Source organism: Heliangelus exortis, chromosome 5 (genome assembly GCF_036169615.1).
Source record: "Heliangelus exortis chromosome 5, bHelExo1.hap1, whole genome shotgun sequence".
Lineage (NCBI taxonomy): Eukaryota > Metazoa > Chordata > Aves > Apodiformes > Trochilidae > Heliangelus > Heliangelus exortis.
Window position 1 is genome coordinate 26,564,959 of NC_092426.1, and position 17,530 is coordinate 26,582,488.

Sequence of the window (17,530 nt, forward strand, 5' to 3'; positions counted from 1 at the left end):
ATAGAAGCACTCACTTTTTATCTTGGAAAAAACCAGAAGCATCCATTTCCTCATGATCGTTTGAATAACATCAGTTGGACATAGACAGCTGCAGAGTCTATTAGGGTGGCTTTCTGTCAAAGGGTTTACTCACTTCCTCACCAGATCAGAGCTTAGCTTTGACAACCACATTACATGCACACTAGTTCACCTTCCTATTGGGAGAAAAAAAAAGAAAAGGTTTAGGTTTCCTTCAAAGAGAAACTACAGGTGTGATTGAGACGATAATTGGTTTAAAAAAATCACTTACATTGCCATGACACTACTTACATGTCTTCATTGAATGTGCTGGACATTTACTTCATGGTGTCACAATCATGCTACCAAAACATGCTTTTGGGAGGTAATAGCTCAGCCCTCATTTTTCTTTGAAACTACTTTCTTTGAAAAGAAGAGATAAAAAACAAATCCTTGATAGCACCATGTACAAACCCAAGAACAGAGCCTGATTTCTACTTCCCCAGAAGCATTTCAGATCAAAGCAGCTTTGTGTGCCAGTAAATAGATCTGGTCAGCTATAAGGAGATGAAAAAATGTGGTGGTAATACCACTCAAAACTACTTTACATTCAACAACTGAAGTCTCAGGGCAGGATGTGTGAGGAACAGGAATGCTAAGGAACACTTTAAGGCTGGTATCTAAGTCCTGTGTTTAGCCACACCAGTTTGGGTAAAAAGCCACACGTTAATCCATGACTCTCATGGGCTGAAGCTCTACAACACCGGCCCTTGAGGCTAGAGAGAGGGTACAGGGAAGAGCTTGAAAGCTCACTACACACAAACCCTTAGGACAGAAATGAAGCCCAATTCATTTCTGAGGAGAGATACTTCACCTTAGTGATATGCTAAGAATTCATAATATTTATCCTTCATCATTTTTAAACAGTCTCCTGTCTGCTCTTTCCAGCACTCTCATTACAAACAGGTTATGATACAGAAAATGATCACCCCAGTATCTACCTCCTGCTGATCATGACATGAACCAAGTGCCACATTGCCCCAGGTCCTGTATAGCCACAATAGCAAATGAGAGCACACAGACAAACGCAGAGAAAAAGGGACAAAAGACTACTGACTGACTTTTATAAACTGTGGGACCTAGTATATTTTACAGGAGATAACTATGATTATAATAGTATAAATTTTAAGTTTTGACTTTAAGATTAAGCGAAAAAGAAATACTAAGAGAAGAAAGAATAAAGAAAGCACTCATCTGTGAAGAGACAAAAACTTTTCAGTTCTTATACAGTTAAATAAAGGACATAAAATCAGACTGATCTGAGTGACCACATAGGATTTGAAAAAAAAAATTCAGCCAGTATTAGAGCTAGAAAACTAACAGATAGGCTATCAAAATTAGATACATCTGTCTACATTCAGTTTTCAAAACATTTGAATTGCAAGCAATATTTAACAGCAGCAGGCGAGCCAACTGTTTCTATATGAGAAACTATACTGACTACATCTACTTCTTTACCAAGTTGAAAAAGCCTAGACATATATATTTCAATAATGAACCACGAACATTTCATTCTCCATATTTTATTTTATTTTATGCTACATTCTATGTTTAATAATTTCATCTAAATGTCTTAAGAGGCAGCTGTTCAAAGTACATGATTTTTTTTTCTTTTTTTTTTTTGAGGTAGACTGCTTCATCTCTTCTTCTTTCCCAACTTGCATGGGGTCAATATGACCAATTAAGGGCAGGCAGTGTAGAAACTCAGATCACACTGCCAAGTACCAAGCATGGAACTTTCAAGGAGAGACCACACTGCCTCTAATTTCACAGCACAACTCACTTTTGCCCGGATGCTTCACCAATTCATCACACTCTGTGCCAGTTAGCCAAAGAATTTCAACTCATAACTTACATACTTCTAATTCCTTAACACTCTGCAAGAGCAATCAGTGGCATGGCTGAGAGAACTGCAGGAAGAGATGAGAATGGCTACTCTGCCTTTCCTTCGCTTCTTGAGTGATGAAGCAGAGAAATCTGTAAGGACAGAGAGGCTGTGACACGATAATTCGGGGGAAAACACAAGCTACAGCTACACTACAGATATCAGTCAGTCACCTAAGCAGCCAGAAGTACTCTTCAAGCATTTATGTACCCCTAAAGCACCGACGAGTTTCCATCCCATCTTAACTCAAACAGATTTTAAGTAGAAGCAACAACCAGCTTTCATTATTATCCCACTCTGAGACTGAAAAACCACAGTTACAGTACTGTAGACAGTCAGTGAAATTATTTAATTCTCCATGTCTTCTAAATCACATCAAATAAAAATATAAAATAATAATAATAATAATAAAAAAGTAACAGGCAAACTATTATTAACGTGATCAGGTATTTTAAACTGTATACTGTAATACAAAAGCACCAGAATGTTGGCTAGGCATCAATAGCACTCAGTTCAGCAACAAAACCACCAGATCTAAACACAAGTACATTGTACTTTATAAGGAAGATGAGAAACATATGGGCAACAGCCATAACAAGCACCATCTACACACTCAGGAAAGAATTTGTCAATAAGGAAGTGTTGGTTTTCATTAGCCATGATGACAGATTAAATTCATCCCTTCTGATTCCATGGAAAATATGAATTAGTTGAAGGATCAAATCAGACACAGGTGAACACTAATGTTACACTATGGTTCTTTAGGGCAGCTATTAATCAAAAACTTGTGGTCTGCTATAGAGCCTGAATATTGAGCCATTATGCTTGATTCATTAGACATGTTTTTTGACACAGAAATCTAAAAAAAAAAAATGGAGATTTGCACACTGAGCAAATTATAGGTAAGATGCATCTTATTTAATATTAAAATGCTCTATTATCTTTAAGTGTTACAATATACAATAAACCTGAACAAGTCAGATTTGAAGGCTGTTAGTTTTTTGCAGTTATTTCTGCAGCAGCCATACGACTTCAGATGCTCTGAAGAAACTAAGTATAGACACTGTATGCACAAGAGCTAAGAGCAGTATTATCATCTAACATGGATTTATCCCACATAGTTAGCAGAACTATAACCAATAACATACAACTCTGAATATCTAAAGCTGACCTCAAACCCCACTATTTTTACTTCAGGTTTAAAAATGCCATGGGAAAAATAATTTTAAGAGACATTTATTTAGCATGATAGAAACCTGAAAAACTGCTTTCCACAACCCAAACTTTTCTGGCTGAGAAGCTCAATCAGGTGAAATCTGTAAGAGGTGAAAGGAGCGACAGAATTCCACACGCATGGCACAGTTAAAACAGAACTTCTTATTCTCTGTTATTTTTGAGGTTCAGTCCCTACTGTATGCATGCATCCATCTTGGAGGGGAGCATTACCTACAGAAGCATTGTGAGAATCACTTCCAAAATTCAGCACATTAACACACATATCAAATGAAAAAGAAACACCTTCCACCCCAAGAATGCCTTAAACACTCGGTACACTCATTTTTTGCAAGATTTACTGCTAAACTTCACCTCTGTGTATGTAAAAGATAGGGTGCTTTTGCCTTTAAAAATCTTGTAGGCAACATTATACACAGTAAGCATCTTAGTATTTTATTCGTTGCATCTTTTATACAGAATAAGCTTCACTGATATTTAATTCACTGCAGTATTCTGCTGATGTAGCAACAAAAGATTACATTATAAACAAAGAACAAAATTTTTACTTTAATTTTTTATATATGTGCAATTTTTTCAGTTGACAAACAGCATCACAGTTATTGAAAAAATCTGAGATAAGCACGTAAACTAAGGCCCATTTTTTTTTAATCTCCAATTGATAGTTTTTCTAGTATGTATCATAAATATTGGAAGCTAAAGTCCAGCAACTAAAAATAAACATGTCTATAAATTTCCTAGTAACCAAGATTCAATTAATGGAAAAAACATACAACAACAAAAAAGTTTCTTTGCACTTAAGTTGAAATCTGTGATCTATTTACACTATATATGTTGAAATTCCACAAGATCATGGAGGGTAAGGAATTTTGAAATAACCTGTTAAGCATTACTTAGAATGGCACTTTTGTAAATCAGGTCTGGGATTTTATAACTGCTAAAACACTGAAAGACAATACACTGCAGTATATGTCCATACCAATATTACATAAAAAAAGACAAACTACTCCATAAAGTGTCATTGAGATGCTCAACCAAAAATAATATATATTTGTATCTTTATCAAGATAGATATTACTGTAAAAATGCTCACATTAAAAAATATAGTTATTATTGTTTGGATTTTCATTAAAACTAGAAGGGACTAATGATCCAAAGTACAAGGAATTTGTATATGCTTCCTCATGCTTCCTCATTTTATAGCACTAATAAAAATAATCATAGAGAAAGCTCTATTATAAACCTTTAGTAAGGATGGTATAATTTCCTAATATTCATTTTAAATCTTTACTATGTGGGTACATGTGCATGCAAGTCTGTGCACATGTGCTTGTGTACATAAACACACAAACACATGAAAATGATCAAAGTGTATATATCACACATATGCACACATCCACCTTCCTGCATATAACTCTTCTGTAATGCAAACAATACGCAGGGACTCTTCCATGTGACAATCGAGTGCCACATGCCATCCCTTCTTACTCTTTGTCTTTTCATGTTTTATCCAGTAAACATAATAACACATTCACATTTGGCCAAATGGAAGTGTTAAGAATTTAAAAAATCATGAAGTGACTTAGCCATAACATTCTACAGAAGAAATAAATGCAAATACTGCTGATCACAAGTTCAACGCGAAAGTTCATTGTGAAATGGAATGCAAATTATTTTAAAAATCATTATTCAAAGACCAGTTAAATATTATGGCTAACAACTTGGAATTTGTAGAAAGGTTAAAATGTAATTCACATTACAAAGACTGGAGATACTTTATAGATAGAACTTGAAAATATGGATGTGACTGGCATTTACTTTTAAGCTTACTTCTCTTAGAAATAGACTTGTTTCCTGTACAGGTGATGCTTTGCCTATACCATATACAGTAGAAAAATAAATTCTTTAGCAACCTAGAAATAGTTTATAAAACTCTTGAAGTTTCATTTTCTTTTCTAAACATGCCAAGGATAAAATAAAAACTATAAATAAAAGCTATATAGACAACAGGTAAAGTAGAACAAGTTAAGAACTACAATTTACAGGACAGACTTTATTGTACTATTAATTCCTGTGTGCTTTGCAATAGGAATAGAGTTGACTTTTCTTTTTTGTTTATGTTTTCTTAGAAAAGATAATTACTTGCAAGAATATAACACAATATCAAGATAATTTCTAATATACATGTACTTCAAACAGCAGCCGGGTTTATGGTATCATAGTAATCTATAATGATAATCCAAGTCATAATTAGAAGTACAATACCTAGGACATAAGTGGGAAAGGCAATTTTTATTTTGGGAAAATGGGAGCAAATCAGACTCTTAAAAGCCTTAATTCTCAAAATCATCTATTTACTATAATACATACAAGACGATCTTAAATCTTGTTATAGGTGAAGATTACAACAGTGACCATCATAAAGCTTTTTTTTTTTTTTTTAAACTACACAAAACATTCTAGCAGCTGAATGAGCCAAAACTGTTTTCTTCTTTGCAGACCTAAAAAGGTATCTTTTGAGCATGAAAGAAAAAAAGCTGCTATGAAAAGTCTCACAGGTATTGTTTATCTGTGGTCTCCCCTTTGCTACAGTTTGTAACCTTCTAAATTTTTACCACTAACAAAATATTTAACCAAAAGATTTAAATTAAGCAGCATATTTTACAGCAAAATTGGTACCAATGTGAAAAGAAATAAAAAAACCAAAAAACAAAAAAACAAAAAGAGAGAGATAATTTAAAAATACGGTAGGGGGGGAAAAAAAGTCAGTCATTTGAATTTTTAGTACAACATACCACAGAAAAAAAATATGCATACAAGTTTATGTGATTTTATATATACACACTCCAAAGAGGTTAATTGTCAGTACCCAAAGTATTTATTGCTATGTATTAGCAATGCATTTTTATCTTTAAAGGGTCACATAAAAATAGATTTAAAGAATAGACTAATTGAAGTCCTAGATTAAAACATTGTTTGGTTTAGAGAATTTTACTACAACAAAATTCATGTTTATGTATGAAAAAGTTATATAACCTTATATGAAAATGTAATGAACTATATTCTAAACACTACATGTATTCCCAAGTGGGAAAAATTAAAATATCTAAAATATATTAGATTAAGTTTACAAGACCATCAATGATCTTTTAAACATGCAGCTGTTTACAGAATTAACAGTTTTACAAAATGTTTAGTTCAGTAATGGAACATAAAGAAATAAGTAAGCAACATCAAAATTTTGTACAATATTTGAAACTCACTTTTACAACAAGCATGTCCTTGGTATTGTGCTGTAAGAAATAATATGCAAATTCACCCACCCTTAACAAATTGTCCACAGGTTTACTTACAAGTAAAGATGGATGGTGAGTAATTGTAAAATTCTCAGTGCATTTTGCATTCTTCCATAAACCATCCTAAGCATACCATTACATAAGTAGCCAGGAGATTACAAAATAAACTATAGCTGGGATTTAGTTGTTTACACAGAATGTTTGAATGTGAATAAAATTGCCAAAAATAGCATGTTAAATAACAAAACCAGCCATAAAGCAGGCTGTAAGCACTGAATGTTTCATAAATGTAATTTTTTAAATCATTAAATTTCTATAGAAAAATTTTATTCACAATATATTGTGACAAACCGTCACAGGAATGATATAGTGATTGCAATAAAGTATCATGCAGCAGCAGCTTTGTACTTTATAGCTATTTTTGCTTTTAAAAATTAAACCTCTCCAGTCATGCTTATCACATAGTTTTTATCTGCAGTGTGTACAAATGAGGAACACAGTACAGGATATAACAAAAAGATGTCCAGCTGGATGGGAATTATTTGTCATAAATATGAAGTACATTACTGTATCCTGAAACATGCATGTCTACAGCTTGTCTTTACTGTCCAGTGCCAGGCTGCCTGCAATCATCTTCTATTTATATAATACCAAGAGGGTCTGCTGGTAACTGTGACTGTATCAGCTGAGGCTGCAGTGGTGGAGGTAACTGCAGAGGTACCATCGTTTCCACCATCTGCACTGCATTGGAAGGCGGTGGCTGAGACGCCGCTTGGTTGGGTGCTTCTATGATCTCTCCATTGTAAAAGAAAAACTGACACTGCTGAATGAAGGTCTCTATAACCGACTGGTGGATTTTGGTGGTAGAAAGAAACTCTCTGTTTTCAAAATCAGGTCTCATCAAAGTAGGCCAGAAACAAATTGATAAGTTATCAGCAGTCATGAAGTTGGTTTTATACTGCTGACTAACCCTGAAATGAGAACGACACGTGCAGAATGAATTAAAACAGTATGCAATCAATCACACTAGTAAGCATTACAATTAAACAAATCTCAAGATTTTTGTTGCTCTCCTACATTTAAAAGATCATAATTGGTTTTTTTAAACAGAACAAAATGCAGAAGAAACCATGGCTCTTTCAGATTTGGATAGCTAACATTGCACCAACAGTTTGAAGCTACAATAATAAACCAACTTTAAGTTTCTCAACCCATTACCAGGATTTCATAAAATTAAAACTGTATCCATTCAAATTTCTATAAGAAAATTTACAAAAACAGCATCTTACTGTAGGACAGTCAGATATTTACTAGCATCCATGGCACTCAAAGAAAAAGCATCACATTAGTTCATGTCAAAAATAAACACAAAACAAATCAAGTGTTGATTAAAGTACGTATCTGCAGGTTTTTTCACACTGGCTAGTAACAGCATTTGGCATAGCTGTAAGAAACATCATCAGTGGAAACTGCACTAGTATTGGCACATATTAATTTTGTTCTATTTTTCAATGTAAAACAAAGGTTTCCAACTGGGTTACTCTTCGTTGAGACAAAAACAGGGCTGAAACAGATTCTTCACTTATGATCATCATTACAATAGTATTGTGAGAAAAAAAAAAAAAAAAAAAAAAATCAACAAACCAACAGAACATCCTGTTACCAAATTTATCATTGAAAATTAATTGTCTCCTCAGAAAAAACCCACTTTTCCCAGTAGCAGGCCAGAAAGAACCAGAATATTTTGCTTTCTAAAAATACTCAACATTCTAAAGTGGCATCATAGTTTTAGGTAATTAGTGAGAGATGAAAAATAGTGCATTAATAAATCTGACTAACACCTAAGTTATTAATTCAGCTGGGAACACACATTTACCATATTACAGTAGACAGTGCAAAGGTAATAGAGCTACAGCTGTTCTGCAGAAGCAGCCAGAAAATAAAACTTCAGCAACTCCTCAGCTACAGTTTTGAGGATTAAATAGAGCAGACTGGAAGAATTTCCTACAGCTGACTGTAGTCCATAGATTCAAAAGCTGTGAAAAGCACAGTAAACACTAGGGTTAATGCTATAAGAAAATATTTTCATTCATTTACAATGCATGTATAGTGGTAACTATAAAGGGTGGGCTTCCATTTTAGCATGCGCATTACTTATTCCAGATAGTGTGAGGGTACACAAACATTGCCTCTCAATCTGTTTTGAAGAAGTCTGGTCCAAAGGATATTTGGATACTACTTCTGAGCACCTGGTGCATTCTACAGAAAATCAGATTTCCCCCATGTCTGTTTTCCTTTAGAACATGTTGCAGCTGCATAATTAGATCCAATAAATGAAGGACTGGGAACCTATGGCTACAAGTGAGAAAAGAAGAGCAGTGCACCTCCTTCTCAGCTGCAGCTTACAGCTAGATTAAATGTAACAATCATCTTTATTCCCTCCTGTGTTTAAACTTCAACTCTGTCCTTTCTAAGTGGAAACAAAAACCTACCAACCAGTATGCCATCTCCTAATACAACTTTCCCAACCTCCTTCAGCACCTTATTACATTTAGCAAATGCCTATTCATCTCCTTTTATGTTCACTCAAAATGAAAAATTAAAAGTCTATTAAATAGTCTTGGTTCTGCTACCTCCTCCGCTGCAAAATCCTCAGGAACTTATGCTGTTATCCTGCTCCGTGATCAGACTTCAAAAGCTGCACACCTATGTTTTCCCAGACTTCAGAAGCATATTATGCCATATTAAGCCTCATGTACAATGGGAGTAATCAAAGAAAAAATATAAAACACAACCAATATGAAAAAAGCCAATGTCAATTCAACACTGTCCTGTTTCAACTCAGTCTTTAAAATGTATTTTTGCTTCCAGTTAATCAACCACACCTAGATAACTAGTATGCTCTGACAAGTCCCCATCACACTAAAGAAAAATTCATCTCACTGTTGCCATTTATAATATTCTGATGGTTATTGGTCTGTCATCTTCTAGTAACAAAAAAAGGAGGAGGAACTTTTTTACTTGGAGGGTGGCAGACACTGGAACAGGCTGCCCAAAGAGTGGTGGAGTCTCCATCTCTGGAGACCCTCAAAATCTACCTGGACTCCATCCTATGCAACCTGCTCTAGATGATCCTGATCTGGCAGGGGGTTTGGATTAGATGATCTCCAGGGGTCCCTTTCAACCCCTACCATTCTGTGGTTCTGCGATTCTAACCCTTCCAATCCAAACCATACCATGATTTTATGACTCTTCTGAGTGGTGTCCAATTACAGGACAAAAAACAATAGGCACAAAAAAATACATGAAACTGTCTTACCAAAAGAAAACACTCATTTTTACTCTGATGACGATAGAGCACTAGCACAGGTTGTCCTGAGAGACTGTGTAATCACCCACCTTGGAAATACTAAAAAAAAAATAAAACAACTGGACACCATCCTAGGCAATCTGTTTCTAGTTGACTCTACTAAAGCAATGGGGATGGTCAAAACAATCTCCAAAGGTGCCTTACAACCTCAACTCTGTTATTACATCTAAAAAATGCAGAAATATCACCAGCTAATCTTTAAATGATAAAAGTATTTTTGCTTTGCCAATTTTATTCTACTCTTTACTAATGCAGTTACAACTTCATTCAGGGGTTTTCAGAGAATACTCCCATTTTAGCTCAAAAAGTACCATGAGTAAAATGACCTTCTTCCTGTTTTTTATGACTGAATATTGTATTACTTGTGCTCATAAAGGGTCAAATTATGAGGTAGTATACTTCTACTAATATCAGACTATTATGGAAAATAGAGAAATAATTTAAAAAGAGAAAATCATTAAATTGCCATGCAAGAAGCAAAATGTGTAAACATTTTACTGTTATTTATAGCTTTGTTCTGTATTTTACCTATTCAGCAGGGGTTTTGGGTCCTACATGTTAGACTCGTGATTGAAACCAGCCCTGCTCTAAGGGGGAGGGGGAGGCAGTGGTTTTACTTAGGCCAAATGACTTTCATGTCCCTGAAAACCTATGTTAGCTAAGAATTTTAATAGCTACTTCCTGGGGAAAAAAAAAAAAAAAAAAAAAAAGGAAAAAACCAGAGAGAAAGGGAAAGAAAGAAGAGAGATCTCTTACTGTGGTGAACAGTTAATCGTTCAAGTTTCTTTGTTCTGTAAACGAATCATTCTTAACTGCAATGATACCTGCTATTTATACATCAAGAAACTCCTAACAGAACACACAGATTTTTTGCTCAACCTCTAGCTTCTAGTTTCATTTTCTACACTTATACTAACAGACGAGCAATGCAGCATGAAATTTTCAATTCTGGTGGTCAGTTCATAGATACTAAAGCAATCTTCTTACCAATTGTTACAACTTAAAACATAATTTTAGTAGAAAAATACTAAACCTGTTTAGATGCGTTATTACATATTTGAAGACATCATAGTTCACTGGGTGGAATTTCTTCACAATTTCTTTTAACTCGTGTAGCCGTTCTGTCTTATCCGTGATTTCTATAGAAATAAGTGACATTCTCTGACACATCTCAAAAGACATACTGAATAAAGTGTTACTATGTTTCTTTCCTTGTATACTGGTACAGATAAGATAAATACAGAAAAAAAGTGAGAAAAAAATTGATAAAATTCCTATCTATATACACTATTGCATGGAATAGCTTTATAATAAAGGTAAGATTTGAAAGACGAAAAAGTTATTGTATTTAAGCAGACTTATTTGTGTTTAACAGCACATGTGTTATTTGTGTTTAACTCGTTGGCTTGTAGAATGTTAACCAACATTATGACAAGGGGATTTCTTGTTAGATTTTTCTAGACTTGCAGGCCATTATGACTTAGATGTACCTATGAGACTTATTCAAATTGAAGTTTCATAAAAATTTGGAGGAAGGAAGACATTCACATTAATTTAGTTTAATCTTAAACATATCAGTTATTCAAATACTAAAGAAATTCTTAAGTCTGGTGCAGCTGTTCTGAATTAACTGTTTAAAGGAGAACAGGGACTTTTCACAGGCCCAAGGGACATTTATGCTTCAAAGAGGAAATAGGCAACATGTAAGAAAGGGCTATGGAATAAAAAAAACTTTCAAAAAACAAAACAAAACAAAGAAACCAATAAAAAATCCACCAAAGAAACAAAAAAGCCCCAACCAATGCTGCTGCTAAAATATTCATGGAAAGTATCACTAAAGTATTTAGAACCATACATTTTATAGAATATACTTCTATTCCATTATGATTCAAATCATAAAAAGCAGTATAAGCTCACCTCTAACACTTGACTGAATTGCTAAAAGAAATTTGATGGACCCTAGGACCATGGAAATAATGTTAAATATGCTCCAATATATACCAAATAGAAATGCAAAGCAGTATTAAATGGCATTTTAAAACACTGAGTCCACTTATATTCTAAGGTGGTGCATGTTTTGACTGAAATTTGACCGATAGGCTTTTTAGAAAAAAAAATTACACTACACAAGCAATTTGTCTGAAAAATACATCAGAAATACCACAAATAGGTATTTACAGATGTAGTCTAAAAATACAGAATTTCTAATGGACTAAATATGAATTCGGCCCAGGCCCTAGCCTTGGTTTTACATCAGTATTTTCTTGTTTTGAACAAAAAAGCATTAATAATACTCTATGTCATAGCTGCATCCTGCAAAAGAGCATAGCACTCTTTTTCTGAGACAGTTCGCTGCCAACTCTAGAGAAATACTCTTTAAAAAGAGGGAAGAATTTAGTCATTTCATTCGGAAATGTCTGAAAAATGTTTGAAAGGCAAACAGAATAACCATTTCTAATTATAAGGAGATCAAAAAGAATCGGGGGAAAAAAAAAAACCACAAAAAACACCTGAAAGAGAATTACCTAATATTCCATGGATGTGTCTGATTTCTAAAGCCTACTCTGAATGTATGGCTTAATGAATTCAAGGGCTTTTCCCCCTGTTAATATTTGCAATAGAGTTCCAAGAGCTTTCATCCTATGCAGCACTAACACAGAAAAAAACGTAGACTTCCTTTCAATTTACAATCAAGTAAAAATTAAGAGCAATCCATATAACATCATTAGATCAAGAGAAGACTGTTTATTACTTACTTGATGTTTCTAGCAACTCTTGATGCAAAGAATAAGGAATTAATGGATCTGGCAGATCTGCAAAAAAAGCTTTAAGAGCCCCAGCAACTGCATTTACTGTTACTCCCATAGATTCTAGGCTGATATGATGATCTGTAAAACAAAATTAAATAGCAGTGTAAGTAAAAACTGCAGCTATCATTCATCTTTTTTTTTTTTTTTAAATTAAAACAAAAGTTTATTCAAAACATTGGAAATTAATATGTTGCCAAACATCTGTTAAAAAAAAGGATGAAAAGGTTAGCCTATAGATAAGCTGCTATCACTCTGACCCATGTGAAATCAGGTCTAAGAAAATTTGGCAGCATAAGAAAATGCCAGAAGATCAGAAAAAATAAAGTTGTCTAATTCTCCACAGAGACCTAAATGCTTTTCTATTTGCCACTGACTTGCTTCTGATTAATCAATTTTGCCCAATAATACATTTTAAATCCTATTTCTCAAAATTGCATTAAAAACTGGGCACATCACTTTACAGAATTCATGTGACCACATGAAGACTTTTAAAAAACAGACAATACATACCAGTGACTGCACACAGTCATATAATCTACTGCTAGATTCCCAAATAACAGAATTGTTTTATAACTAAAGATATTTTTAATTGAAGTTTTCATTAATAAAGTCATGCTACATTATTTTAAAACCAAGTCTAGAAGCAGAAGCACTGTAAGCCATAGAGCTTTAAATATTTAAGAACTGACTTTTGAAAATGCTAAGTTTACATTACAAAGTCCACTCCACCTGAAACTCCAAAACATCCAATAAGGTGATTGAAAAAAATTATAGTATGACACTAGGATTACCTGAAACAGCACATTAAGGCATAAAAAACTTAATACATTTATCTTCCTTTTCATCTAGGAGGATTTCTACTGTTTTTTCATAGGCTTAATTTCATGATATCAAAGAATTTTTAAAAGTGTTTTTGTTTTGAAATATCAGCTGAGATCATAAATTAAATGAGAAAACAGAAGGCAAAAAATAATGTGGGTCCCCTCTTAACAGAAAGTGAACAGCAAAATCTACCAATCATATTCCAGCATATTCTAAGCATGAGAAAGGTTGTGTAAGAGATTTATTATTAAGATTCAGTTGTTAATCCATATTATTCTAGAAATATTTCAATGGAATAAGTGTAAAACAGTGCTACATTTGGGGAGATAGGAGGAAATGAATGCCCTAATGCCTGGGTCTGATGAACTATTAACACAAAGAACAGCAAGGACTGCATTTAAATGCTTTAGAACACCAGAATACCACCTAGAAAATCTTTTAACAGCACTTAAAGGCAGCTGTAAAAAGATTCTATCCCATCTCTGGTTTATGCAGAGATTTACTGGTAATTACCTGGACTATACCAATATAATCTGCCAGAACATTAACTACTCAGTGCTATGGAAATAATTTCAGAAGTACAACTCTCTTCCATTTCACTGTGATAAACCCAAGCAGAATGCAAGTCCTGTTTTAGCTTTGAACAATAAAATCTGTCATTACCTTGATCAAACTGTTTCTGAATGTTGTCTTGATCTGTTTTATTCCCACTAACACGGTACAGGCCTTCAGTACATAATCCTTAGAAGGGGAGGAAAAAAATAAATGAAAAAACAAGTTTATGTACTATAGAGTAAAACAGAGGCAATCATAATTACTAATTCAGAAATCAAAAGTGGGAATACAAACCTTGAATGCCTAAAAAGTAACATGCTAATCATTATAGTGATACAAGATTACCAAAGCACAAAATACCACTTGTCTATTAAGTCCACTATTACACTTAATATGAATAAGAAGAAACCACATTGTAGGATAACAGGAATCTGACTGCAGGCATTTATGGAATAATTTACCCAAAATCACTCTCTTCCTGATCTCTACTAGACTGCTGTTATTTGCATCTTTTTTGTTTTAAAATCACACACACAAGAAAAACAAACAAACCAAAACAAACAAACAAACAAAATTATCAAGCATTTCTAATTAATTCCTGTTTGTGTAATTTCATGGTGCAACACACTCCTGTATGAAACAAGAACTTCATCTTCTAACATACCTTCCCCTTTCACAATTACTGTCTTAGAAACTTTGCATCTGTTTTTTTTCACTTCTTTTCTAAGGTAAATTAGCACTTACTTGTTCTACTATGCACTGTGGGTAAGTAACAGTCAAAAATACACGTTTATTATGCACACACACACAACTTGCTCACTTCACTCTGGTGATTATTTCCCAGCACTGCTATCTCTTTACCCACAGCTACTCACTCAATGAAAGCATCCCTCCTGCTAATCATACCATTACCCAAGATCTTGTTGTTCTTTGTTAATTTAGAATCCATCACAGAATACAAGGAGTTTACAGATCCATAACTCTCCAAGTTACCTTTATGGGTGCAAAATTATGTGTATGCCAGATCTCTGCAACAACAACAGCTCTATTTTAATAGTCACAAGTTTTAGAGCTTTATAAAATCTCTTGGCTTTTTACCATCATAGCCCAGTAATTCAATATATTTTATATTATCAGATCAATAAATAATTCCTCTGTGCCACCAAAGCCAACCAGTCTGCCTTTATAGTTACCAAGAAACACTAGAAATACCATTACAATGCTCAAAGTCCAGAAAGCACTTAACTGCTTCATACCGCTGTGAAATTTATACCACTTAATTTGATAACAGTATCAACTCTTCTAACTTAATTCTTCCTTCTTAATGCTTCAACAATTCACATGTGTCTACTGGCTGTATCAAGGCTATTTTAATAAGATTTTCTTCTACGAAACCCACAGCTCAAAGTTCTCTTGTAAATTTATACCTAAAGACTTTTTAAACAAAACCATAACCAAAACAAACAAACCAACCAAATTAAAAAACAGAAAAAAACCCAAACAAAACAAAAACAAAAAAACCCAGCAAAAAACCCTGAGCCCCATACACTGACATCCTCAAATAACACCACAAGGTATAATTTAGTGGCACAGGGCTAATAGTAGCTTCAGTGATTCAGTGGTTTCCACAGCTGGAAAGGGTTTCAAACCTGTCTTCAAAAGAATGCCCCTGATGTGCTACACACTGTCACAGCCAGAAACACTTTGCATTTATCTTCCAAAAGTTGTAAATAAAGAAATACAAAAAATCACTGATAGATACAAACAAGCTAGAATGGAGATTCTCTTTGTTTAGTATGAGAGAATTCTCAGTTGGAGATGCTACAGCCCAAGGACATTCTTTGTTTTATCCAACTGCTATTCAATTTCTTCCTGCACAAAAGGAATTGAATGTGCTGCAATAACATTTTCTGAGAACTCTGCTCCAGTCACTGTCTAGTAGGTGTGTTTAAACCTTGAATACTCAAACTGAGCTGTTTTGAAAACAGAGATGCTCTATTGCAATATCTTGGGAATTTTTTGGTTGGTTAGTTGTTTGTTTTTTCCATTTTCATCACACAGTAGATACCTCTTTGCTCAGATCAGTACAGCTCTGGGAATCATAGAAAGACAACTTAGAGAACTTCAGAAAAATGTAATGTTAAACAAAGAGATATATGCTGAATTTAGGCATCTTCCAAAAAAAGCTATGTGCTGCAATTCCATATTAAGTTAAATAAATTTGTCTTATATTCTTCAAGCAACACCAAATTTTCTTGCTTATATATTCTAGAAAGTAACACATATTTAACAGTTGGTCAACTGACATGATACTGTTTCTTTGGAGACAAATGAAGAGACAAATTTAATGCTTGTGTGCATACACACACCTGTAAGTCTGAAGTATAATTTTTAAGTAATGCTCAAATTCTCTGGTGTTTTTTATTATCCAACCAGGTTCCTGCACTGCTTGTTACATCAAGAGCTTCAACAAGTATAAGATACTCTAGTTAACCAGTTTTATCTTTTAAACTTTTTGCATACTCATAATGTACATCCATACTAAGAGAGCACACGTGGTTTTTTCTTTAACCTACAAGCCTGGTGATTTTTTCAGAATTCTTATCTATTTAACTATCCTACTTCCTTCCTGGTCTAGCTGTAATTTTCAAGATATCCTTACTGGACACAATGGCTATTTTAATATTTGTTTTAATATATTTGAGTAATCTAATTTATTTGCTTCTCTGTTCTCCTTGCTTTCCTATAAGAATTAGATCCTTTTTATTTTGTGTCACCACAGCCTGTACTTCAAGACAGAGCTCATCTCCTTTGTCTAGACTATTCCTTTCTCAAAATACCACTTAGTGCCTAATGAATTCTCTTCCTGCACTTTCTTTTGAGCTGCTGGTTGTGGGATGGGTTCCACATCATATGACTGGAACTTCACATGGGTTTCAAAGCACTTTGGACCTATATGCATACTTAGTTCATAGGACACTTCCATTCTTAGGTACCAACATATTTCAGAAGTCTTGGTTCCTTCTTAGAGCACACTAACTTCAGCACAAGGGCAGATACAAGTCTACCAGGTAAAATATCCAGTTTCCACACCAGTAATAAGTAGATGCTTTAGAAGCAGGATGAGCAGAAGGAAAAAGGAAAATATATTCAGCAACTTTTCTGTGGTATATCCTCCCAGATTCCTGGAGATGGTAGCATACACAGACTTTTGCATGAGGTACTGTAATAGACATTTGGGGATGTATTCTCAATGAATTTACCCAAACTCTCTTTACTTGTGTTCTTCACAAAAACCCACAGCAACTGCAATTTTCCAATTCAGCAACACTCTCCAGGTTTATGCTCAGGAACTGAAGTTCCAAGGAAAACCTTTTTTCATGATTAACAAGAAGCAGCAGCTTGTTTACTCTTTCCCAGCACCAGTTTTTTTTATGAGTATCATTTCCCTTGCACACAAATTTTCTAAGCTAACCTGCTTGGTCCTTCTTTATCCAAGTGT

General features: G+C 34.1%; 1 protein-coding gene across 3 annotated transcripts in view; it reads right to left on the minus strand.

The window, feature by feature from the left end:
• Nucleotides 1-2,272: 2,272 nt before the first annotated feature.
• ARHGAP5 (Rho GTPase activating protein 5) overlaps nt 2,273-17,530 on the minus strand; it is a 50,365-nt gene continuing 35,107 nt past the window's right edge. For 2 of the 3 annotated variants that reach the window (XM_071746159.1, XM_071746160.1), the window contains 4 exons: nt 14,137-14,214; nt 12,598-12,729; nt 10,875-10,980; nt 2,273-7,442 (listed from right to left, as the gene is read on the minus strand). In XM_071746159.1, coding sequence (XP_071602260.1) covers nt 7,112-7,442; nt 10,875-10,980; nt 12,598-12,729; nt 14,137-14,214 — 647 coding nt within the window. In that variant the 3' untranslated portion in view covers nt 2,273-7,111. The remainder of the gene's footprint in view (nt 7,443-10,874; nt 10,981-12,597; nt 12,730-14,136; nt 14,215-17,530) is intronic. The other variant, XM_071746161.1, reaches the window with a different exon arrangement.